Here is a 25,311-nt window from a genome sequence, read left to right on the forward strand (position 1 = left end):
GGCAGGGTCACCGCAACCAGCTTCGCTTAGCGGTGGCTCTGTCGTGAATTCTTCCTATCAAAAGGTTCGAACTAAATTTATAAAAAATAAGAGTTCCTGGCACTGAGGGTGTTTCCAACTAGTGACGCTTTAGGACCGTGCCGAGGTTCACTTATGACGTTAAAGGTCAGGAACCTAACCTATCAAGATATAGTTGGTGTCACAAGATCCGTCATCAATCTAAGGCCAGGTAGGTATGCTAGCATTTAGCTGTTTATCGCTAACACGTTCCGAAAAATCGCGAAAACCCGTCAGGCGAGGTCCACCCCCAGTAGCTGCTCCAGAAACGACCACGCAATCGCCTCTCATGTGACACAACCCTTACAAGAGGAGTCTGTGTATATTGCACCTCGGCGGCGACTGTGGCAGCAGCTCCGCTGATCATATAACATCGTCTTTCGGCAGGCCCTGACGGGCTCTCCAGTCTACCCATGGCACATATGAGACAGGTCGCTCCAGGCGGCGCAACCTGCCACCGTCACAGCGCTGCACGTGTCGGTGGCACCAAACTTATTCCGGCCATCGACAGCGTCACGCACACACACGCACACATACCCACACAGACCAGCGTCCAACAGTGCCTAGTTGCTTGTGTGTCAGGCTCGATAACATTACGTATACCGCCGCGATATCAAACATGTGTTTAATGTGCCGGTGGACACATAACTCTACAAAACATAGTCAGCTCCCTCTGGGAAACACCACCAACATTGTGCCTCCTCCCCACACAGCATCCAGAGAGCCGATCGATCCCTGCAGAACATGACAATACCATCGACACACTGCCACTGGCAAGACGTTACAGCTCCGTCTTAGGACGGCTACACACCATCCATGCCTCTCATCTTAGTTGAGTCAAGTCACAGCTCCCCGACGCCGCCACCATTGGATAGGAATCCGAACACAGTATGCATATATAGGGTGACTTTGCATCGCCGCATCGCACAGCGATGCATAAAAGGCCTCACCAGCCTCTGATTTGCACTTTGCTTCACAGGCTCGCGCACAGAAGATAAAGCGCCTTTTGAACGCTCCCACGCGCGCGTGTGTGTATATATAGGTGGGCTGTCTCTCATGTCCCGAAAACGCATGAGGGACGTTCACGTTCCACTACTGGAGGAGTCACAGCTCTCTCAGATCGGGTGTTTTTCCAGCCCGCCGTGCCCTTAGGACGCCCGAGGCCGGCCCGCGGCGGCGGACGGCGGTTAGGGCGCTCCACATAGGGCGCACGCTCTATGGCGAGCGCTCGTCTACTGCGACCTCACAGCACCGCTCCCCGGGGCAGCTACTCACTACTTGGGGCCGAGTCTCTCTCATATAAGAGCGGCTGGTCACCGCCACACCTCCCCTTTCATGCTCCGATCCCACCAGTGGAGTAGCACGGGGTGGTCCTTCCCAGGGGCCTCCTTTCGCCCCTCCCTTTTTCCTAGTGAAGGGTGGATCAGCTTTTGCTCGCCGCCCTGCGGCTTCTGTGGATCGCCGGCAGTCTCAGCGGCACAGGGTTGTTCCGGGTGGTCCAGTTCGCACGTGAGGCCCGTTTCACTGCCGACAGAAGCGTGCTGGTGCCGGTCGCACCAGCCTCACGCCGACCTGAGACTCCATGCCAGAGGCGCCGGCGACGGGCCGCCTCCTTGGTTCGCACTGCGCCCGCCAGGGGCGCTGCAGCTGCGGCCAGCGCGTCACCAGTAGGGCCCGCCTCCGAACTCGTCCCCCCAGCTGGAGAAGCAGGACCAGTTGTCCACCTGGGCGGGTAGATGTCCCGCGGACCGTGCTGCTGCGCCTGCGCAGACTTCTGGCGACTGACGCCGTAGTTGGCACCGTTGTTGTTGTCCCAGAACTCGCCCAGAGGACAGCGGAAGCACACGCAAAAATCGAGACGTGACGTAGTCGACGTGAGCGGCAGCTCGAACTTGAACCGGTCGTAGAGGGTGGCTCCGGCCGCGCCGCCGCTGGCCGCCGCCACGTACGTGGCTGCCACGTCTCGACTCGTGCGCCAGTTGTTCTCAGACACGCGGACGAATACCACCTTCTCGAAGTGGAGGTTCTTCACTTTGATGGTGCCGGTGAGCCGGTCCTCTGCCTCCTTGTAGACGGCGTGCTCCAGTGCCACGCTGTTGGCGTCCAGACGCTCGCAGAAGCGGCTGTAATCGGCCGCCGGCTGCGGAAAGTCGAGTCGGAACCGGGGCTCCTGCGGGGCTGACGAGGCCGCCTCGACTCCTGTGACGTGTCGGAGGAAGCGGGACGTCCAGCGCGGCGGCATGTGCGACGGCTCCCGCATCCGGCGGATCTGAGGAAGGGGGAGAACATGTCGTCAGTGAATGTGTCACAGTTGCCGATGGTGTGCGATCTAAACACATCGCGATCGTAAAACAATATGTTTGTGTACTTGTTGAGGTATATAAGGAAAGTCGACGGGAAAGTCATTATGTGCCCTAGGGTGAGCTACGTAGTCGGTTGTCAACGAGAGATAACACTTCCAGGAAATAATGGCACAGCACTGACACACACAATGATAGACACTGACGCCAACAGACGTCGCTCGACCGGAAAATGCGTCACATGATCTAAGCATGGATACGGTGTCGCATGACGCATTTGGGTGGGATCAAACATGAACTGCGTCGATATGCAACGAGGAACGGGTCAGTGACCGAATGTTCGCGAGCTGGAAGCTGAAATGTGGCGTGCTTAGATGCGATGGGCAGTCCAAACGTCCCAAAAGTGGAGTGCGCGCGTGACTGAGATATGAACTGATAGTTATATAAGACATCGTCTTTGCTATTCCGTACGCCAGAAATCCGCAGCACCCGGCAGAGCCAGCAGATACCTACAACACAGGGAAGGTCAAAGGGATGCGGATGCTTCAGCCGACTGACTGAAATATAGACCTGAAAAATGCATCACATGGACAAAGCTTGAAAGAAAACATCAGTTCATTGCTGTCATATCTATCTTCTAACGAAAACTGATCTTGATCTCGCCAACACAAGTCGGCGGCCGCCACCTCGAAATCTCGACTTCAGACGCTCGGTGCGGATCTGAGACGAGATGTAACTGTATACTCAGTCTGCAAGACAGTGTTATCGACTAGGGCTGATAATCCCGGGATCGGGATCCCGGGATCCCGGGATTGTATTAATCCCGAATCCCGGGATTAGAAGCATCGGGATTTCGGGATCCCGATATTTTCCGTACAGAAACATCGTTCATAAAGTGTAGCTGATAGTAGGTATGTAAAAAAAGGTAAGTGAGTAACAACGCATTACAGTGCAGTTTTATGTCCAAAGATCTTACTTACGCCGTGCAAAGTCGTTATGCACAAGTATTGGTTACATATAACCTAATTGACATTGTTTCACACCGTCTCAGCCTTCACAATGTGGCGAGAGACGAGCTCTCTCTCGGCTCATCTCTCGCTCCCCGCGACGTCCCTCGCGTACTCGGTTTAACAGATTATTTTGCACGATGACATACTATGCCGACTATCGAATTCGAGTCCATCGAGTGGGAGGAGGTCGGCCGTCTTCTCTGTGTGACTGTGGGAGCACGTCTGGTGGCTCAGTTACTGTCAGTGCCCCGTGGCTGGACGATCCATGAGGCTGGCCGGGCGCCCTGGGCATGGTTACCGTTAGTGAATAAATAATAATTATTAATTCCGTGCCTTTGTGATAAGCTATAGCTAACTTTGCCAAAATGTCGGATTTTGCTGAATTTAAAGGCAGTGCGGTGTGGGAACATTATCTAAGAAGTCAAGATGGCCACACAGCAAAGTGTCGTCTTTGTAAAAAAGTACTGAAAATATCTGGAGGTTCCACCAAAGGACTTCACGTCCACCTCAGGAGCAAGCATGGTGGTATGAGTGTTGCTGGACCATCCCGATCCGGAGAGACGCCGCAAAACGTGTCCGGCGAAGGTCAAGGTGAGAGCGCTAAAACCACGGCACCGCATCTAAAAGGAATGAAGACCTTAGATTGCTACTATGTTTCCAAAACGGATGACGACCTGGATGCTATCCTAGCTAGAATGTGCGCGAGAGATGGGATACCTTTTACAGTTTTCTGTACCTCACCGGACCTACGCGGACTTTTGGCTGCTAAAGGATATAAAAACCTTCCAACTAGAGCACTTCACGGATAGGCTTTTTAGGATCCGGCCCGGCCCATATCCGGCAAGTCATATCCAGATCCGCCCATTATCCGCCTTTCTTTGAATATCAGAATCCGGCCCACCCATGGCCCGTATTGCAGCCAAACTTCCAAAAAATATCCGTAATAATCCGTTTCACCAATAACTGGTTTCACCCAAAACTGGACTAACAAATGCAATCGGCTGCCGGTGACGCATGGGGTGGTGCAGGGCAGCATAATGGGCCCAGTGTTGTTCCTGGTGTTCTCCAATGACTTGTCACAACACGTGCCGCATGGGAGGCTTGTTATGTACGCTGACGATGCCCAGTTTATAGATTCAGACTCGCCAAGAAACCTGTCAGAGCTTAAATGCCGCGTAGAACAAACCCTGTCTGTAGCTCTCTGCTGGTTCACGCAAAATAGGCTAAAGATAAACCTTCGAAGACCGAACTGCTTATCTTGAGATCCTCACGCCAAAATGATAATGTCAACTTCACCGTCAAATTCGGCGAGTCGGAAGTCGTGCCTGTGCAGTCGGTGAGGGTCCTAGGCGTCAACATCGACTCGTGCCTGACGTGGGAGCAGCATGTGGCTGCGATCACTCGCCGATGTTACTGCGTTCTGATAGGGCTGGCCAGAATGCAGCGTCGTGTGCCGCGTGAGACAAAGCAGCTGTTGGTCGAGGCACTGGTATTCCCTCATCTGCAGTACTGCATGTGCGTGTGGGGAAGCTGCACAAAGACCCAAAAGCACAGACTTCAGAGGTGCATGAATTTTGGCGCCCGCATTGTCACTGGTCTTGGCTATCGTGAACACATTTCCGGGACACTGCGAGAGCTTGGATGGCGGGTGATCGAGGACATGATAACTGAGCGTGACCTGTGCGTCATGTACAACCTGAACCATGTCGAGAGCGCCCCTGAGCTTCTCCGCTCACGCATCACCCACCGCTCTGATGTGTCTGTGCGTGAAACGAGAGCGACACGTGACGGCGAGCTGGAGGTGCCGCGGGCCCGCACAGAGTTTGCCCGTCGGTCGTTCTTCAATCGGGCGGTGAGAGCGTGGAATAGGCTACCGCTGAGTGCGAGAAACGCGTCTTCTCTTCCTGTCTTTAAAAAGTGTATCGCAGATGCCTTTTAAAGGGTGATGCAAATGTGGATTGATAGGAAAATGCTTTTACTTGTGCTACATGACGTGGAACGCTGAAAACCCATTTTATGGATGTATTCCTAAATATATGATATGATATGATGATATGAATCTAAGGGACCAGACAGCCATGCATCTCATAGACCATCATGGTTCCAAAAACCATGCAAACATTGCATACATTATCCACTTGAAGACAAGTCTTGTGACAAGTGAGTGTCATAAAATGATGCCTATTACCTACTTTAATCAAACCTCTGCTGCCGCTTAACACATTAGGTTAATTTTTAACTTCGATGTTGAATGTTAAAATTTTGATCCGTTTTGATCCGGGTTCAACCTTCAATTCCCAAATCCGGCCCGCCCATATCCGTTCTTTTTTAACAAATTTAGAATCCAATCCTATCCGGTCCGCGGATTTATCCGTGAATAACGGATTTATCCGGCCCATGAAGTGCTCTACTTCCAACCCATCACAACACGATCCGCCGGCGTGTCCTCAAACACTGTGCTCGCCTGAAGTGTGACGTGAAGGCGAAGCTGGCCGAAGAATTGTCAAATGGCAAACGGTTCTCACTTACGATCGACGAGTATACGTCCCTGAAAAACCGTCGCTATTCCTGACTCGAAATATAAACAAGAAATACAATGATCAATGTCATTCATGCTCTTATATTTGTTCGGGGTGAAGGTGTATGCCTGGTATTGTGTTTATGATGGTAAGGATGCGCCATATACATACGATATTGCAAGAAAATTCTGCTTTGTAGACAGGTTAAAATAAAAACTGCTCAATCCCGGGATCCCGGGATATCCCGGGATTGCATTTCTAAAATCCCGGGATCCCGGGATTGCCAAAAAGTCCCGGGATTATCAGCCCTATTATCGACCCTTCCCACGCCTCAGGGACCTGTCGTCCGTGCTCAGACACCATGAAAGAGATCCGAACGACACACGAGTGGCGCTCCATTGGTGGAGATGAAAAGGCACGAGGAGAGGCTGGTATCGGGTTAAAACGGCATTTATTAGGAATCGATACCAAAGCGCATCGGATAAAAGTAGACTTAGAGGTCGACGAAAGGTGAGAATAGGGACAAGAAACATGGTGACTTTTCATCTGTCTCCTCTCCGTATGCGTACCTATTCATAAATCATAGTTAGATCTAATGCAAAGTTTCAAAGGTTTCACTCATTATTTGAAACTACGTTTCAAATAATAAGTTTGATTAATAAATTATGTATCTATATGACTCGCTGTTTGTCTGCTGAACGGCAGGGAAGCAGCCAATTTTCACCTCTAGGCGTCGGCCTCGGCTGCCACCTCTCACGATCCAACAAACAAGCCGGTGTGAGCTAGATTAAAACCGGATAGACGACCGCTCTCCGCCTCTCTCTCCCTCTACCTGGCAGCTTCCCTGACAGATGAACGTTACGACGAGCCATGGCCGCCGCCGGGCCCGGCGCTCCACGAGGCACCGGACTGGGGTGGGCACCGGGACGGGGTGAGCCGCCAGACAGCGAGCCTGGCTCGTCTGTGACCACTACCCCCGACCTACGGAAGAGCACCGCGAGTTTCTGGAGCGAGGCCGGCGACATCAGGTCAGGGGGCCATGCTGTCACCTGTCACACACCCCTGTTTCCAGAGGTGATGATAGCGCTGCACAAACATCAACAAATGGCCAGTGTTCGCTGACAAGGCCAATCAACGGTACCGGGGCACAGATGCATTCCTTATTACTCATTAAACGGGAGCAGGATTGGCGATGAAAGGCCAGTGCAGCTGTATTTAGACAATTTAGATAACGGAAGATAACAGTACTTTCTCAGATGGAAGGCAGCTATGGGCGGAGTAGTGAAGACAGACTGAGGTTTGCAGGATGACAAAATTCATCGAACTAAAAACTGTCAAACCTTTCACCAAACTCGGATATATATAGAACAACGGGGGCATTCTTCTGCAAGCCGTCTCAGACACTCTCTTCCCTATGTTCCCATTACTTTTGATTGTATATGACCCCATCTGGGTTCTGTTAGCTTGCGAAACGTTACAGTTAGGTAAGCCACCCCAGTTTATGATAGCTGCTAGCTAACCCTTACCATACGTCGATGACACAATGTCATCTCACTCAGCTAGAGACCATTGCGCAATAGCCCTATGAACGACCCGCCCATAAATGTTTGAAAGAATCCATAACACACTTCCTCTCAAGGCTAGAATAACATCAACCCTTGGGAGCTGAGGCGGTGCACTGCGCATAAACCGGCCCAGAGACCAACCTCGTGACCAGTTGATATCACCCATCACCCAGTGCCCTTCCACCCCCCTGCCGGCTGGCCACCGGCGAACAAATTATGACCATCGGGTGGCGACGGCCCCGCTGATCCAGAATCAACAGCCGCACCACCGCCGGCGCCGCGGTTGCGACATCGTCTCCAGTGCAGAGGGCCACACAGGACAGACTCGTGACGCCCGGTCAGTGAGCTCAGGCCAGTGTTTGAACATGTCACCGCCCTGCGGCCCGTTGATCGCAGGGACGATCCAGCGGGCGGGAATGGCGGCGACAGGAGGCAAGTGAACGAAAGCAAACATGGGGACGATGGCCGAGACAAGAAGCGAAAACAGCCACCGAAATCCAGCCGTATTTGCACAGCCTAATGCATTCCACAAAAACGCCGGTGTTTTCAATTGAAGAAGTTGGAATCATTTCTCGTGAAGGACAAATATTTATCATTCCACAGTTTCATTAGTTTCCATGGTTGTTTAAAGCGTTGAGCCCGTCGTAGCTGTTTTTCCCCTCGGGCACGCTGCCATTGACCCTTCGACCGTCTGAGAGTAGGGAGAGCAGCAATCGATGACTGCCGCCGGGTCACTGTGCGAGCCAGCAGCGCATTCGAGCTCCGGTCTATCCAATATGGCGGCCCCACCTCCGGCACTTCATTCCAGCCACCTCGTAGTACGGAGTATTACCATCGCCAACAAAGGGAATGAGTTACACTCCCGGGAGCAATAGATAAGTCGATGCATTCACGCTGAACGGATGGCTAGCGTGGCTGCACACCATGAATAGACGGGTGAGATATTGCACGACGGTTCACATGACTGCATTGACTGCACAATGAGGCCTTGGGTCGCCTGAGGCTAGCGAGAAACTCATATGGCTACCGTGACTGAACTCGCAATGCCCAATCAATTTAAACCATCCACGCTACTGAAGTGTCTTAATTTAGTGAAACTCAAACACCATTAAGAGGCGGCATTCCATCTTACAGCGCAAACCTTGGCAAGTGAACAAATTTCGAACCATAACCAGTCACAACCAGAAACGGCAGACAGAAAACAGCTCCGTCAAATAAATAGCCAGACAGCTGCCCCTGTCCGTGCTATGCATTTGGCAGGCACCCAGCGGCCTGTCCCGTGGTCAGCCGTCGAATTGAGGTTTGGGCACCCCTCTCCCGGCCTGTTACCACCCAGATACTGGGGCGACCACGCCACCAATCGGGCCTGTCACCCGGTGTTTTTGAGTCAACACCGCCCGTCCGCTGCGCCCAGTGAGGTATGCGTCTGGGGAACGGAATAGCCGACACGGTGGACGGTGGACTGTGGACGGTGGGTGGTAGACGGTGGACGGTGGACTATACGGTGGACGGTGGACGGTGGACGGTGGACGGTGGACACTGTCACGGACGGTGGACTGTGGACGGCGGGCGGTAGACGCGGCGGGCGGTGGGTGACGAGCGGCAGTCGTTGGGAGGTGGCGGTGTTGTAATCTCCGGCGGCCAGGCCTCCGTCTGTCGCCAGCTCCCGATCGGCTGTCACATTTATCAAGCCAAAGGGGATGGAGTATGTGCCAGCGGCGGCGGAGAGCTGAGCAGCGTGGCTGTCCTGAGAGAAATTGCCGCGGTTCGTTTCACAGCCGGCCCTGAACCCCCGGAGAGTTCCTGCGCTACGCAGTACGGGTCATCGCACAGCGGCCAGGAGGCCCCCAGAAGATCTGCAAACTCTGCAATCCAGTACCCACTGCAACGTGCTGCTCTATCGAGAGCCGTGCGCAGAATAAGTGACCCTAATTTAGAGCTCACCCACCCCAGAATATTGGATAAGCACACGATACGGCTTTCTGGTCATCGCAAAAACGAATCGACGTAACCCGACATCTCCAAAGCTAAGGAAAAAACGAAACCCAACCTAACCGACCAGCCTGACCCGTTTTACAGGTAATTGCACCTCTTCCCTTGCACGGACTCATGCATAATTTAGCGAGCCGCTAAAGGACGTCGGTGGTCACTCATGTGGCTGTGAGCCGGTCTTGGTGCCCGGTAAGTGGCGTGCAGCCGACGTGCTCAGACTGGGAATCGCGTTCTTGAATCACGGACCCGCGGATCTAATGCAGCAGCCGGCGCCGGCTTGTCCCGGAGTGCCGCTTTGCCCGCCGCCCCCAGCGAGCCGGGTCATCTCAGTGCAACAGTGCACAGTTCTTTCTGCGTGGTGAGGGGCTCTTAGTGCGTGCGTCCTCGAGGCTGGGTGCACGCACATGGCGGAGCCAGGCCCCGCGGCAGGCCAGAGCTCGGAGAGAAACTACGCAAGTTAGCAAAGTACAAAGTGGGGTGATCTTTGCATATTTATGTTAAAAAGGAAGGCAAGTAGGGCACAGAAACTACGCGTATTAAACAAACCTCATTCCAGCGCTCTAAAACTTTTCCACGGACATTGTGTGCCTTTTGTGAGAACTTGTGTCGGATGTTTTCAAATTATGAATATTGCCTCCGAAAACATGGCACGATATCTTCGATATCCAGTAGGAACCAGTCTGTTTGTTTACACAAAGGTGATAAACAAGGTATCGCATCGAACAGTTATCTGTGTTCAAAGATTGTGTGGGGTCAACAGTTCTCTGTCATATTTACACTTCTCAGATTGTTTCGGGTCAATAGATCTGTCATATTTACAGTTCCCAGAGCAGCTAGCAGCGTCCGAGAAAATAAATACGCTAAGCGCCTGTCGCTGAGCTGCTGGGTGGTTCGATTACTTCTGCACGCGGTACAGTCATCGCGCACATCTGTGCCCCGATGAAATTGCAGACTTTCGATGGATTGCACAATTTCATATTACACCCAGGTGGGCCTGACTGGTGACTCAGTGCGTCAATGTGCCTTCAGCACGTACTGCGTCGCGCCGTCGTTTTGAAGGTCAGTTTGTATCGATATGCAATTGGTACCTCACCGTTGCTAAAGCGACCGAAGCATGCAAGGACAGCATTTAACTGCGACGTATGGGGCACGCATATTGAACGGTAAATGCATGTAGCACAGCAACTCGCTGTAATAAATTAATAGCTCCACTGACGGTCATCATGATGAAGAGTTGTAGATAATGCTGATAGAGAAGCTGACGAAACAATGAATGATTATTTTGGGACAATCCACGCGGATTTAGGGAAATAAAAGAAATCCGGGAGAGATGAACAGAGACACTGACACACCAGCTTCCTCACAACAACAGTCACATCACAAATAGCTCCATGTGACACCACATCCCAACAGGACCACACGTTCACCACCCCAATCAGTCACAAACCCATCTCCTCTCTAGCCCCCGCTCACCTGAACAAGTGGCTGTCCTCGATCATCAGCAAACACGACCCTCTTCTTATCCTCTCTCCTGCTCTCCTCAGTCGAGTCGCTGCGGATAATGAGGATCGATCGCGGCCGGTCCGCCGAGTCCTCCTCATTTTCCTCCTCATCGTCCTCTTCATCCTCCTCCTCGTCATCTGAGGGCGGCGCCGGCGAGCGCCGCTGGCAGTTGATGCGGTTGAGGAGGCGCGGTCGCGGCTCGGACCACGGTGACCTGCCGGCGCCCCGCTGCAGCTCTGAGAGGAAGTCGGGTCCCAGCAGCGGCGAGGACGAGAGGAAGTCGGCGCCCAGCCGCGGCGACGAGGACAACACAGGTGAGGAGCTCAGACTGTAGAACTCCATGTCTACAGGAAGAACCAGCGCGCCCAGCGACATCTGTGGGCAGAAAAGGCAAACGGTAAGGTCAGAACTGCTTTTGGCTAGCGGTAGAAGCAGGTGGAAAATGCGCTAGAAATAGAGCCATTTGATGATATGGGGCATCAGATGGTAGCTGTAATGGATTGGTTTCAGTCTTGGCAATATCAATGTAACTTTGGTCAGTGTAGCTTATATGGCGACAAAACAAACGTTGACGAAATGAGCGTTAGGTCACGTTTGGTCAGCAAACCTCGTGCAAGTTCACCGATTGAATGCAGATCAACACAGTTATATAACATGTTGAACAGTTCTGGACTTCAATAAACATAACAAAGTTGCATAACCCGTTTCATCAGCATCGTCCCGCGAGCATAATAAAGCAGATAAAAATATAATGGGAAGGGGCCAGAAAATAATTCGGTGCTAAGGAGATCAGCTGGAAAATGATAACGTTTGGCGGGCACCCGAAGAGCTATGCCAAGCAAAACATGGGCGACATGAATGGGGAGCCAACTTGTAAGCCAAGCCCGAAATACCGACGAAGAGCCCATATTCATCGGCCGTGTATCAAAGGAAATCTCACCGTCGTTGGGAGGTGTTTTCCCTAGATCAAAGGCAGATGGGATGAGGCTAACATGACACGACGTGCAGCCACGGACGCCACTGTCGGCCCTGGACGGTTGTTTTGGTCACGAAGGTCATGAAGATGCCTTTCCCTGACTCCTCTATTTTTCACAGATTAAAGGGACTATCCCACCTTCTAAAATGTTGTTAAAACCAGTTAAATTGTGCCCGACTTTATAGATTGGATGACCAGGAACACGGTTCTGGCATTTACTTTTCATTAAACATCTTAGGCTTCCCATATTCCTAACACAAACTTTCAAATATGTGACGTCACAGCCCAAAATTACCTCCTTCCCCAGGCCACATTAATGTCATAAAGCTGATTCTTTTTACTCTGTAGGCACCACAACAAAGTTCAGACCAAGTTTTAAGCGATTTTTCAACGAACAAACCCATTTAAATCAGAATGACTAAACGAGGTGACGTCACACTAACGGTCGCTCCATGTTGAAGATAGGGCCTTGTACAAGGCCCATTTTCAAATGAAGGGAACGAATTTCTTCAACACCAAGAGGCCGCGGGGGTTGCAACCTAGAAAGATAGTGGTTTCTGAACCTCGTCGCAAACTTGGCTATCTCAACTCAGTCAAACCCCATGTTAAAGGTGGGATAGTCCCTTTAAGGTAGATAACTGCCATCCTCACAACAGCCAGCTGAAATATTCTAGTCCATCCCACACACAACAGACGTTAGTGTTGGACGCAGCTCCACCATGCCTAACCCAGACAGCACCCAGACAGAGCAGACACGCTGTCGACGACCCCGTGGCCCGCCGTCTGACCTTTGACACGTGTCTCGTGACCCCTGGTGAACGGAGTACGACCCAGACATACGCGCGGCGATGGCAGGGTCGGCGACCGGGAAGGGGAACTCTAAGCGAGCGAGGAACTAACAAGTATTCTCTTAAGAAATACCCAGATCAATCGTACAATTATTGATCTTCTGTTTTGATGTTGCTTCAGCGAAGCAATGAGAAACATGGGGTAGCAAGTGGAAATTTTCCATTACATCCGCCACACGTGAGGCGGCCGGCACGTGCAACGCGCCAACACGTGACCACGATAGGGGTAAACGTTGGCAGCTTTCCAGGATGTCGGCGGATGCTTCCAGTTTCGGTGGACGTGAGGTATTGGGTGATGCCAGACACGATAACAACTTTGGCTCAGGGGTCTGTTTTGGTCGCAGCTATTCTCGGCTGGCTCCGTGTCACCATCGGCTCTGACGTGAAAATATGGCAAGGAAGTATCTAAATCAAAATGAGAGGAGCAACATTTATTGCTGCTCAGTTCAAAGGCAGAAATAAACGAAAAATGGAAGAGGGAAGTGACTGGGTCAGTCATAGAATGGTTTCGCAATTTCGTTTTCTGGCATATCAGTGAGGCTTATACTAAATGGTGTTTCGCATAAAAGTGCGCATAAAAGTGTGTCTTTTTGCATCACCATCGTACAATCACATACACAAACTGACGAGCAGCTGAGATCGGGGTCATATATCGCAGTTCCGCGTATCTCGACGGAGGCCATATTCGGCGACAAAAACTGCGGCAGCCTTGGCCGAATCTCGGCCCGTTCGCGCACTACATTGCATTTCAATGCGTGTTGTTGTGCACCGTGTGTCGCTGCCGTATCGCATGACGAGCACCCGGCGCCGCTGACGTTTTGACAGGCAGTCTGTCATTCTTTTTATCTTTGGCAACCACAAAAGCACACATCCGTCCGCAACCACAATAGCCAGGAGCCAGGCGTCGACTCACTATGAGCGGTCAGCAGGTCAGATTTCCGTACGACCACTACGTGCTGACTACCAAACAGCCCGTGCTGACCTTTGGCGGCTCAGCCCTGAAAGACCAGCCATCAAATATGTCAGTCACAGTTGCCCGAGTTGAGCGCGAACTGCCAACTTCAGAGTGTGGTAAAGAGCATCGAGCCATGACGCGCCATGCAATAATGCTTCAGTGGATGTCATCATTTCCGTTGGGACTTCACCCGATTATGGAGAAATGTGAGGCGTAAAATATACAAATCCCTTATCAGTCGGACACAGGCGTGTGCCACTAAGCAGCTTACAACGATCCAGCAGCCATTGTATGCATATCATCGGGAGGTGCCCGGCCCGAGAGCGAACAATAGCAGACTGCATAATGAAACGGCGCGGCTCTACAGCGTAGATCTCTCGTAGCTACCGGGGGTGGAGCGGAAAGATATGCGATTAAACAGGATGAAGACACGGTAGACATAAAAAGGCAGACAAACCTGTTTAGTTTCACGAGTAAGCGAATAGCAGAAGCCGGAAAAACACGTATAGAAATTCACTTGCGGGGTGCACCGAACAAATCATCGCACGCATAGGTATCCACAGCATCTCTTGTCGAACTGGACCTGAGGAGCTCGCAGCGGAGGCTCCTTGAGATGTGATAGTATCCTTGCTTCGTCATTGTGCATAGGAAGGAGGCGGCCACTTCGGCGGAGTCGCGGGCCAAAAGGGCCCGAGAAGCCCGTCAGTCTCCTTTAGTCGACCTCGACCCATTTCTGGCGGACGCAGCTCAGGCGGGGCTGCCAGAATCAATTATGCAAGAAGCTGCACATAACGGGCTTGCATGCAGTGCTCAGCTGAAAATGTCGCGTAGACTGGACGGTAGATTCAGTGAGGACATGATTTGCGGTTCACGTCTCCACAGAACACATGCTTTATTTCAATTCGTGCTTTATTGCTCTGCCTGCAAAATGCCAAATATTCGGCCCACAAGAGATCAGAGCATAGCCCTGCCACGGCTCAGCAGTCTCTGCATTAGAACTAAATCTGCCACTCAGTGCAACAAGTAGAAAATCAGTCAGAACGACCGAGGATTGTCCCGTGTCCGTCTTCAGAGGGATATGATGTCCTTGTGAATCCTAAGTACGACAAGAGAAGAGCTTTAGGGATTGCTGGGAGATAATCGACCACATTCGGACCGCTTTTGACTGGAAGTGGCAATGATGTCTGGCTGCCTGGTTTTACTGGGATGTCTGGATAACATCCTAAAATGCCCTACGTGGTTCAAAGACGATGTAAATGATCGCAATGAAATCATAGGATGAAGAGGGTCACTGAACCCCCAGTTACTAAATGCGACGATTCGCTCAGGCTGTATCAGTGCCCGTATCAAGTTGCAGCGTTCCTTAGAATCTGCTATGATCACTTCCTCGTTCAGCACGAGTGACGCCATTCCATCATAAATATTGAAAGGCAAAAGCAAATAAAATGATAGTTGACATCTTGCAAAGCATGCATGTCTCACATATGTGTCGCATTTGGTTACGTGATGGAAATATATTATAAGCTTGTGTTGTCGCATTAGTGAATCTAAGACCTTTGGTACAATAAAAAGTTCAACAGCTGAGCATAACAAGTAATTTCATTGATGTTGGATGAGTCATATTCATTGAAGTTTGACTTTGAAAAAGGTACCACAATGTGCCCTAATGCCGGTCACCTAACCCAGGAGCTACTGTTCAGGACTGGACTCAATGATACAACACTTGGTGTCATAACAGGTACTCGGATGGGACATCGGACCTTCATGGGCAATGGATGCGTCATGATCATACTCGTAAACAGCTTCCTTTGTGGGAAAAGGATTCAATACGCAATGACTACACCCAGCAGGCTTAAGAACATGTTATAAAAACAAACACTTTAAAATAGACATGCCCATAGCTTCCTGGCTTACTGAAATTAAGAGGACCAAGATCGTACAGAGTGGGAAGTGCCAGCGCTTCTTGCGACTGTGTAGCATTTGCTTGTCAATAAGGAAACGCATTTGTCCAGCATGAACACCCACCTCACCTCTCGTGAAACAGTAGAATAATCAGGCTTCCCCAGCATCTCTTATCGACGCGGCCACACTCGGATAGGTCCTTTCATGGAGACAGACGACCAGTCAGCCAACAGTATCAAGCGTTGTGCGTCAAGTCCTGAAGAGATTCACCGTATGTCTTGCCTAAGCGGGAGATGAAAGTTCCAGTTCCATGGGCTCGGCGTATAGAAGCACGTAAGCTCGAAGCATATTTATCCTACCTCACACCATTGGAGAAGTGACCGGCACACGTCTGTAGAGCGCGGAGCGATGAGGTCCGCACCGGCGCAGGTCCCCGGCCGAAATGCCGGCCGGCCCGGCGGTCCCCGGACGCCCGCCAGCGCCGCGCGCAGCCGTCACAACTGCGCCATAAGCGCCACGAACGCCGCCGGCACGCTGCAGACGCCGGCGATATCATGACGTGCCTCCCATCGGCGGCCGCCCGCCCACCCCCGCCGTCCGCGCGCCGCCTGGGAGCCCTCCAAAAACAAATATTCGGGATCGTGTCCGGTGGCGGAGACGGCCGCGATGGTTGCACAACCGTCCCACCATCGGCGCCCAGGGGTCAACCAAGGACGACGGTCGTCGGTTGGAATCGGACCGCCGCCTTCTTCCTAAGCAATACGGTGTTGTTTTGGTGAGAGCGCTATTCTTTTGATTGTGCACGCCATGCATTGACGGCTGGCAGCTCCTGTCTGGGACAAACAATGCCGGTTTTTAGGCGAGTTGTGCACGAAACGGCAGCTCAATAGAGTGAGTGATTTGCGATTTTGATCGCCACCTGACAAGCAATTCACATCTCTCCGTAGCATCTTCTTCCTGGTTGGCTACAAAACGCAGGAAGCCATCTTTATTCCCACTAATTTCGTCTTGTGCGTATTTTGCAAGAAACTCTGCATGATGTAATCGACCTTCGTTTGCTTCGGACACAAAATCACACCCCGGCATCGCATCCTGTGATGGAGCGCAAACCGGCTCTAGATATATCTCAGATCAGTCTGCTTGACACCAGTTGACACTGCAGGCACTGTGGAACCGATAAACAGAGCAGAAACTGACCGCGGCAGGCGGCGCCTCAGTTTGCACCATCCATTTCTCCCGACAACTGACCGCTAACAGTGGGAGGAATGTCATCAGAAGCTATCGCGTTACCATGGGAACACGATACTACAAAGCCAGCCATGATTGTGTTATTTAGAACATTAAACAGGCCTGCTTTGGATATCTCGCGCTATCGCATAGTGACGGACGTGAAAAAATTAACCCAGTGACCAACTACACTGTTCGCAAAAACTACGAATCCAGACAGCTTAAAGGAACTGTCCCACCTTCTAAAATGTTGTTAAAACCAGTTAAATTGTGCCCGACTTTATAGATTGGATGACCAGGAGCACGGTTCTGGCATTTATTTTTCATTAAACATCTTAGGCTTCCCATATTCCAAACACAAACTTTCAAATATGTGACGTCACAGCCCAAAATTACCTCCTTCCCCAGGCCACATTACTGTCATAAAGCTGATTCTTTTTACTCTGTAGGCACCACAACAAAGTTCAGACCAGGTTTTAAGCAATTTTTCAACAAACAAACCCATTTAAATCAGAATGACTAAACGAGGTGACGTCACACTAACGGTCGCTCCATGTTGAAGATAGGGCCTTGCGCAAGGCCCATTTTCAAATGAAGGGAACGAATTTCTTCAACATCAAGAGGACGCGGGGGTTGCAACCTAGATAGATAGTGGTTTCTGAACCTCCCCGCAAACTTGGCTATCTCAACTCAAACCCCATGTTAAAGGTGGGATAGTCCCTTTAACATAAACAAACGCAGCATTTTGCTAGCTGTTATTCGGAAATTCCAGTTTCATCCGGAGCAAGGACGGATGTCGGACGGGAAAAGATCACAGACTCACACCGAAATCAGTCGATGTTCCACTGCGCCCGGGGGTTTGATCTGGGTGATAGCGGCAGTACCGGGCCCGGAGCCCGAGGGCAGTGACCGGAACGGAGGAAGGTCGGTCGCACTGACCCGCCACCGGCGCGGACCGTTACTCAGTCGTTACGTTGCGTCGTTACTGTGCCAACCAGCGGCCAGCGGGCCAGCCAGCAGGCCCTGACACACATGGCGGAATGAAGGATAAACATGTCCGGATCGCCGACCACCAGTGCCAGAGAAGGCGGAGAAAAAGGACGTGCCATCAATGGAAAAAGTAGACGTAGTCGTCTTGTGTGCCACTTGATGAGCACAACGTCATAACCTACTTCAAGCAACATATTTGCACAAACAGCGTCACCCAAACGAGGGCAATTACAACCTACCCTACAATTCAATCGATAATGCGAAAACATTCCCGGCGAAACTGCCACAATAACTCCGTCAACCATGTCACGCTGACAGTCAGACCCTCACCGTCGACAACCTCATCGACATAACACTTCAATGTTTACCGACCCTTTGGCTGGTGGGGGGCCGATCACGTGACCCGCCCGTGCCGTGCACGCGAGCCGCCCGTGCCGTGCACGGGGTACTCTGCCCCCGGCTCCGGTAGCCCCGGTGTCGGCTCACGTCCGCTGATCTGAGGGGTGGCGGGCAAAGCAGGTATAACGGGCGCCACACCCCGCGGGAGAGAGGGAGCGGGGTAGGGGTAGAGTGAGACGTCGGTCCTCCCCCTCCTCTCGACACACGGAACAGCCACATCAAGGTCGGGTGAAACCCACGGTCGGTCAGGTGTGGGCCTCCGCGGCATGAAGGCTGCGGGTTGTGGCAGGATTTGGCGACAGGGCGGGCGGACGGAGGTAGCGAAATTGCTGCCGACAGATGGCAGCAGTAGTGGTCGCCTGAATGTAGACTGTACCGCATGGCCCGCGGCGGACGCATACCATTTCGCAATCGTATTCCATAGTAGGGGTGCTCGCGGTATTACCGGATATTTATCATGGAGAGACGACTGACCTTATTTAGAGTAGGAAACTGGGGTGCATCTCATACCTGTATTTTCTTTCAAACAATTTGACAAGGGAAATAGGGATGATAATAATACAGGAAAAATACACGGCACCACATTAATGTGGTAGGTCGCCAAACACTTCGAGGAAAGTCGTCGGACTAGCACTGTCGCATGCAATAGACATGCAACCTTAAAGCTACCATTACAATCTTGGTGTGCTTCAGAGGCTCTAAAAAAAAAACACCGTCTAAAATTCCTGGCAACCTGCGTGACTCCTGATCTCGGGTCGCCGTGACACGTGCTCGCGCCCTGTCGGAGCCGGACTTGAACCGCTGTTCAGCTGTTCGTTGGTGCATCGATCCCAACGCGGGCCCGGCCCACTAGCGACGCTTCCATCGATCGCCGTATCTGCGTCATACCGACCCCTCCCCCCTTTACCGCCGCTCCAGACTTGAGCGGCGGCGCAAAGAATTCAAGGTCACAACCGTCGAGTTCCAAAGGATGAACGAAGACGGGGAGAGGGAGCGACGAGAGTAGAAAGTGCATTCAATGGTGTAATGCCGGAGAAGGGGTAAAGTAGCAGAGGGAGAGGGAGAGAGAGAGAGAGAGAGAGAGAGAGAGAGAGAGAGAGAGAGAGAGAGAGAGAGAGAGAGAGAGAGAGAGAGAGAAAGAGAGAGAGAGAGAGAGAGAGAGAGAGAGAGAGAGAGAGAGAGAGAGAGAGAGAGAGAGAGAGAGAGAGAGAGAGAGAGAGAGAGAGAGAGAGAGAGAGAGAGAGAGAGAGAGAGAGAGAGAGGAGCACAGAATTGACTGCAGAGTAGCTGGTAGAGGGGGTGGAGCGGGTTCCATTGAACCGAGGCGGAAATGGCCATCCCAAGGCCGCGGTGGGGGCTCGTCAGGACGACAGCTGGTCTGATCGAAGATTGTCCGTCGGATGTGACGCGCTGACGCGACAAGCTGCGCAGCTCCCAGATCCGGCGTGTTGAAATAGAGAGACCCTGCAGTCTGTACTGTGCGGAGGACTGCCGACGGATGGTGCTTCCGGCGGAATGACGGCACGTGGCGTCCGCCTTCCGCGGTCCGCAGAGCTGGGCGTCTACCATCCGCACACAGAGGGACAGGGAAAATGAGTGGACAATGAGTAGAAAATGGCTGGGAGTGGACAGGTGACCAGAAGATGGATCGGATTAAGTAGCTAGTAGCTACCATCATAAATGGTTAATAGGTGCAACAAATCATACAATCATTTCCATGTCAATATGCACGTAGAGCGGTTGCAACGTTAAATTGAGAAGAAGCTAGGCAAAACATTGCATTTTGTACCGTTTTGTGCAATGCGAGGCCAACCATTTTTAGCAGGGGGGGGGGGGGCTGTTACAACGTTTTGGATTGATTAAACGTCGAACGCTTGAAAAGCATTCTTCAGTACTTTACTGGTATTGTCATCAATTGTTAGTTTACCTACCGGCCAATAACAAACACCAAAGAGCCGAAAACCGTCTGGTGTTCATCTGCAGAGTCTGCACGATTTTGAAACCCACGTGTCGGCCAGACATCTGCCTCTACCGCTCTGCCAAAAAGCAGTCACAGGTGGCTGTCGATTAATCGAAGACGGATGTTTTTAGTGGACACAGGTCAGCGGCCTCCTGTCCACGATCCAGCCAGAGGGGCGATTTTTCGTCAGACATTCCTTCGGCAATTAGTCGGTTGGCACCAGAAGCGCGTCGTGGGCTGGCCGAAGATCATCAGACGGTCGGACAATTTCGGCTCCTGGCTCGATCTAGCCAGCTATAGGATGAATCGCAGAGGGAGGCAGCGGTGCGGGGTCGCAGAGGGGGTCAGAAGGCACAGGGTCGCAAGGCACAGGGCTGCGCGACGCGACTTTGACGCGACCTCTGCGACTCCGACTCGGTCGCCCATTCTGCAACAGCCAGGTGACAGTGTCTCTGAGTTTCACTCTGTCGGACGTGCGAACGTCCTTGCCAGGTCACCTGCGCGGTGGCTGGGGTGGCGGCGCGGCGGGTCACCCAGGTGGACCCAGAGGCCGGTGCGAACCCCAGACAGACAGGACGCACTGACCCAGTTGAGCAAAGCCGCCGCGTTATTCGCGGGCCGGCGGTGCCAGCCAGGGACGGCGGGCGGCGGGCGGACGGCGGGGCGGGCAGTGCAGGGCGGTGGGCGGTGGGCGGTGGGTAGGCGGAGGGTGCGTTATTTCTGTCCGCACCGATGCAGACTCAGCCCCCTCGACAGCGGATGTGCTGACGCGGCCTGTGCGGCGATACCGCTCTGGGAATAACCGCGATGTCTGGTGTCCGGTCACAGTTCGCAAAACGAAGCCACTTTTGGTCTGGCTGGCGCGCACGTGGACGACAATGAAAGGACAGCCGCAAGCAGCAGAGGGCGCATGTGGCTTCATTAGACAAAGATATGGTTGGCCGTTGCTTCCATCGAGCTGCGTAGTGATCCTGCAAATTTCGCTGCATAAAGAAAATATGATACGCTAGGTAGTGGGTATTGGTTTGAATTGCAAGAGGGAGAATGGAAAGCTTCCTTGCAATGTAACGCCTATAGGGGCTTCCCTATACCGTCGCAGTTACGAATACCCACACATTCATATTGCATATTGCTTATGCGACACCTGCTTATTTGCACGAAAGGAAACTCGTGTTCTGCATTGCAAAGTTACATAGGATGAACGGAAATGCCTTGCAGCCTTATGTGAACACCTCACTTCATGGTTATTCAAGTCCCCTTGGCTCAACAACATGCCGCTACCAATAGTGCATTATCGATTCTCTTCCATCCACTGCATTATGCGCATTCGGTTGTGCTGTTTAGAGCCGGAATCGACTCCCTCGTTTCATGACGTGGTCGCATTAGATACGCAATCCCCAAATGCCAGCCAGCCAGACGGGGTATAGTCCTGGGATGCCGACTGGAAGCTATCGACCTGACCTGGCGCGAGGCAGACGCTGTCAACTGCGCACCACGTGTCTGCAACATTAACAAACCCGTAGCGATGGGGGCGGGATGGGGGTGTGGCTACGGCGCACATTCGGCGGTCCCTGCACGTGGGCTGATGCAAGCATTGGCAAAATGAGTTAAAGTAAATCCGTGGGTGCTTTATAATGTAAGTAAATATCTTCACGCTGGCGCGATGTGTGTATTGAAACCAAGACGGGTTTACTAAAGCCAACATCAACAATATCGTGATTAACGGATATTTTTACATTTGAATGTAAGCTGGAGGAAGATTCTTAATAGCGCTTTGGAATGATGCATATTGGATATTGTGTATCGTCAGTTAAATTATTTTTGCAACAACGGCGCTTGCAATGGCTTGATGAATTATCCATATATCAACGTTCAGCTAGTGCAATATTATTGTATAAGAACTTCACAGTCTCTATTTACCCTACATTGTATTGAGCATTAAACATTCGTCTTTTTTACTCCAGGTTCAGGCATAGATGCATGGGCGTGTGGTGTCCCACCCTGTTCCTAATTCAAAACTTTTAAAACAAAGGAAGTTCAGGGTTGACCAAATGCAGCCGAAGCCACTGCAAATAGACTCCGCCTCTTTTGACGTCAGACCGAGCACCCTTGCCAAAATCCTTTTGCGTAGTTGGTGAGGGATTCGTCACTAAGGCCAAGAATACCCTGCTGCTGCGTATCTTGAGTCACGACAGTGGCAGGAATGTTTAATGAATGGGGAATGAGCCTCGTTTGAAATTTAATGTCTTACGAACAAAACATTCATGCAATTCTCCTGAGCTTAATTTGATGCAATTATATTCACATTGGGCAGGACAGATATAAAGTGTTTAACCTTTAGAAATGATTCTCTAAAACTAATTCACCTCTATGTATTCTTGAATGTTTTGCAAAGGTAGGCAGCCATATACAAAAACCCTCAGTGTATCGCCAATCACTTTTTTATCAATTTAGAGTAGGTTCGTCAAAAACTACACTATTTCCATGTATACTCGTGCGAGAGCACAAGACCATTTAACTGTTTACACGAGCACATCAGTTGGGACGTTGCACGTCCTACCGCAATTTTCTACTTTGGTGCCCAAACAACTCTTAAATAGCCTGCAAATCGGTCTGCGGTAGGCGCAGGCACATCTTCAAAGCAGTATATTCGCATTTAGCAGCCTGAGGCACCGAACTAATCGGCTGGACCAGTGGCAGGGCAGGGGAATATGCTCACTGAAGCACCGGTGACCGGCCTTTTGTTGGCTTCCTTGCCCCAGTTCGCCATTGATTAGTGGTTGAAACCACGTCACCGATCGATAGCAACGTTCAATCCACAGAATGTCCACTGCGTAGTTCAAATGCACTTTACATCATGTAACAACAGCCAACTGGGTTTTGTCATGCGAGGTAAATTTTGTCACACGCAGGTTGGATAGTAGAAATTGGAGCGAACCAGCGCGGCCCGGCGGGCTAGTAAAACTACAAATGTGGAAAGCCGGATTTCCCACGTTTACTCTATACTCCTGAGACGTAATGTACCAATTCCGTGAGACAGTTGCCCGGGGTGCTAATACTGCCCAGTTTATCGCCACTTTCTCAGGGTTTAACAGCAAGGGCCGCCGTGACGTCGCTCGGGACACGGAGTGTACGGGACGCCTGCCCAAGGCACTGGCAAAGCGGATCTTACAATGGGAGTTCTTTAATCATGCAGACGCTTTCTAAGCAACTGCTTACCCGAGATGCATTATAAGTTGTCTTTTCTCCTGGGCTTTTATGTTGAGGCTGATATTTGAAAGGAATGCGTTGGACGAATGGTGATCGCAATGTTAACTGGCCAGTGGTCACAGGTCAGCTTCGATATTATTCAATAGAAATATCCATCTGACGTATATGAAGCCAAACACTATTGGTGACACATCAGACATCACCATCAGAAACTTATGTAACGATGCACGCGTTGGGCCTCTCAGGCATCAGCCTGACCTCGTCAAGTTCCAGCGAACGCCTGCAATGCCCTGCACTGAGTCACCTCTCATGGGTCACCCCCTCCCCCTGATCACGCCATGTGCATAATGTCTTTTGTGACAGCAGGCTGCCTGCCAGTCTGAAGCTTGGTTGGTGACAGGAAGCTCCGAGATGTTTCCCGAGGGACATGTTTAGCGCCGTGGCCACCAGCCAAGGACACTCGGTCCTAGACAGACACACACGCGCGTCCCGATCCTAATGGTTTGGTGATCGGCGATCTGATAGAGGCGCGGGGTGGAACCGGGTCGGTCAAAAGGGTTGGAATGGGGTAGCAGGGTAGGGATAGGTGAACAAAATATTTGTTGTTAGGCATTGATGGGAATGGATGGGGGTAAAGAGCTTTCAAACTAAATGGATTTTGACAGTTATCAATTGAAGTTAACGTCTCCGTTTAGAATAATGCTTAAAAAGCTATAAATGGCAAATAGTTTAACTACCAAAAAGCTATGATTTTATTTCATGGTTTGATTTCAGATGATGCGAATTCGATCTTATTATGTTAACAAATAATTTCGTTAGAAAATGTCAACCAAAAGCATCCACAGAACAGGCGCAGCAAGCAAATACCTATGGCTCATCCTTTGCCGTCAGGGTTGAAAGCGAAAAATAAAACACGGAGAAAAGCTTTACATAACTATTTTTGTTTCATAATTTAACTTTTAAACGAAGAGCACCAACGATTTTCTTATGTAACCTGCGTGCATGGTGAAGCAATATGTGACGGCAGCTGTCACGTCTGACTTTGAAAGCAGTGTCAGAAAATAACCCCGTCTGCGTTGTCATAGGACTTCTTAAATGCTTCCTAGAGAACCTTTTAAGCTCCCTTTCAGCACAAGTAGGGCTTCTTGGTCACTTGCCGGGTTTCACAAGCCAGAGAAGGCTGTAAAACGTTCACTGCTAACACGATTCATTCGTATCTGGGCAATCGGAATAATCTTTCCCGGAGAGAGCGGGTTTTAAAGGAATAATTGCCCTTTACAACCAGAGACTGAGCGTCTGTCTCATTTTAAGTGCCGTTTAAGGCTAGAATCTAGGTTCTTGGAGGGAAAGAAAGTCGGGTCACAGGTTCAGCTGGACGAAGACACGAAACAAGCTTAGGAAACCTATTATTATGTTTCGGCAGCCGGGACCGTTTAATAAGACATGCTGTGCAAAAAGCGCAGTGGTGTTACCCTAACCATCATAGCGGGATCGCAAAAGTCAAAACAGACAGTAGGCTGAAACTTAAGCAAGCCGTCCTCATGCAACAAATTAAGTTGGAAAGAGCAAAAAATAAAAAAATAGCTTAACTCTTAAGCATGCAATCTTGATCAACTCGATAACATTCACCGAATTTCGGCTAGCACCGATAGCTCAACTCACCGATAGCATGCAGGGCAGACCGGGTCACCGCTCTGAGAAGAGGTCGCCGTCGTCGGCGTTCGACGGACGTCTCGCCGTTTCGAGTCGCACCCACGTATCGCTACAGTCCGCCCGTCTACGCTCACGGAGTTCGACTCGCGCTGTGCGCTGGTCGGGCCGCGCCGACCGGCCGCCCGCGCCGGCACTCTCCCTCCCGCAGCCACCAGCCGACGATCACGTGAACGAGCCGCCCTCGA

The 25,311-nt window shown here is 51.3% G+C and overlaps 1 protein-coding gene across 2 annotated transcripts; it reads right to left on the reverse strand.

The window, feature by feature from the left end:
* Positions 1 to 360: 360 nt before the first annotated feature.
* On the reverse strand, positions 361 to 25,285 carry LOC122381653 (protein phosphatase 1 regulatory subunit 3B-B-like). Of its 2 annotated transcripts, none has more exons than XM_043366070.1 (3): positions 25,076 to 25,285; positions 10,917 to 11,321; positions 361 to 2,326 (listed from the first exon to the last, which is right to left on the reverse strand). In XM_043366070.1, the coding sequence occupies exons 1-3, from the start codon at positions 25,082 to 25,084 to the stop codon at positions 1,481 to 1,483; spliced, it is 1,260 nt and encodes a 419-aa protein (XP_043222005.1). In that variant the 5' UTR covers positions 25,085 to 25,285; the 3' UTR covers positions 361 to 1,480. The 2 variants fall into 2 exon arrangements, with proteins under 2 accessions (XP_043222005.1, XP_043222004.1); XM_043366069.1 differs by lacking the exon at positions 25,076 to 25,285 and adding an exon at positions 15,756 to 16,158.
* Positions 25,286 to 25,311: the final 26 nt, after the last annotated feature.

The sequence above is a fragment of the Amphibalanus amphitrite genome, unplaced genomic scaffold (genome assembly GCF_019059575.1).
Source record: "Amphibalanus amphitrite isolate SeventyFive unplaced genomic scaffold, NRLGWU_Aamphi_draft 000124F_arrow, whole genome shotgun sequence".
Lineage (NCBI taxonomy): Eukaryota > Metazoa > Arthropoda > Thecostraca > Balanomorpha > Balanidae > Amphibalanus > Amphibalanus amphitrite.

Excerpts from the sequence above, each read along its gene's own strand:
- LOC122381653 (XM_043366069.1), bottom strand. The coding sequence starts at position 15,794 with ATGCTGGGGAAGCCTGATTATTCTACTGTTTCACGAGAG. Across the intron at positions 11,322-15,755 it reads ATTCTACTGTTTCACGAGAG|ATGTCGCTGGGCGCGCTGGT; the intron begins GTGAGGTGGGTG and ends TTCTGCCCACAG. Across the intron at positions 2,327-10,916 it reads GAGGACAGCCACTTGTTCAG|ATCCGCCGGATGCGGGAGCC; the intron begins GTGAGCGGGGGC and ends CCCCTTCCTCAG.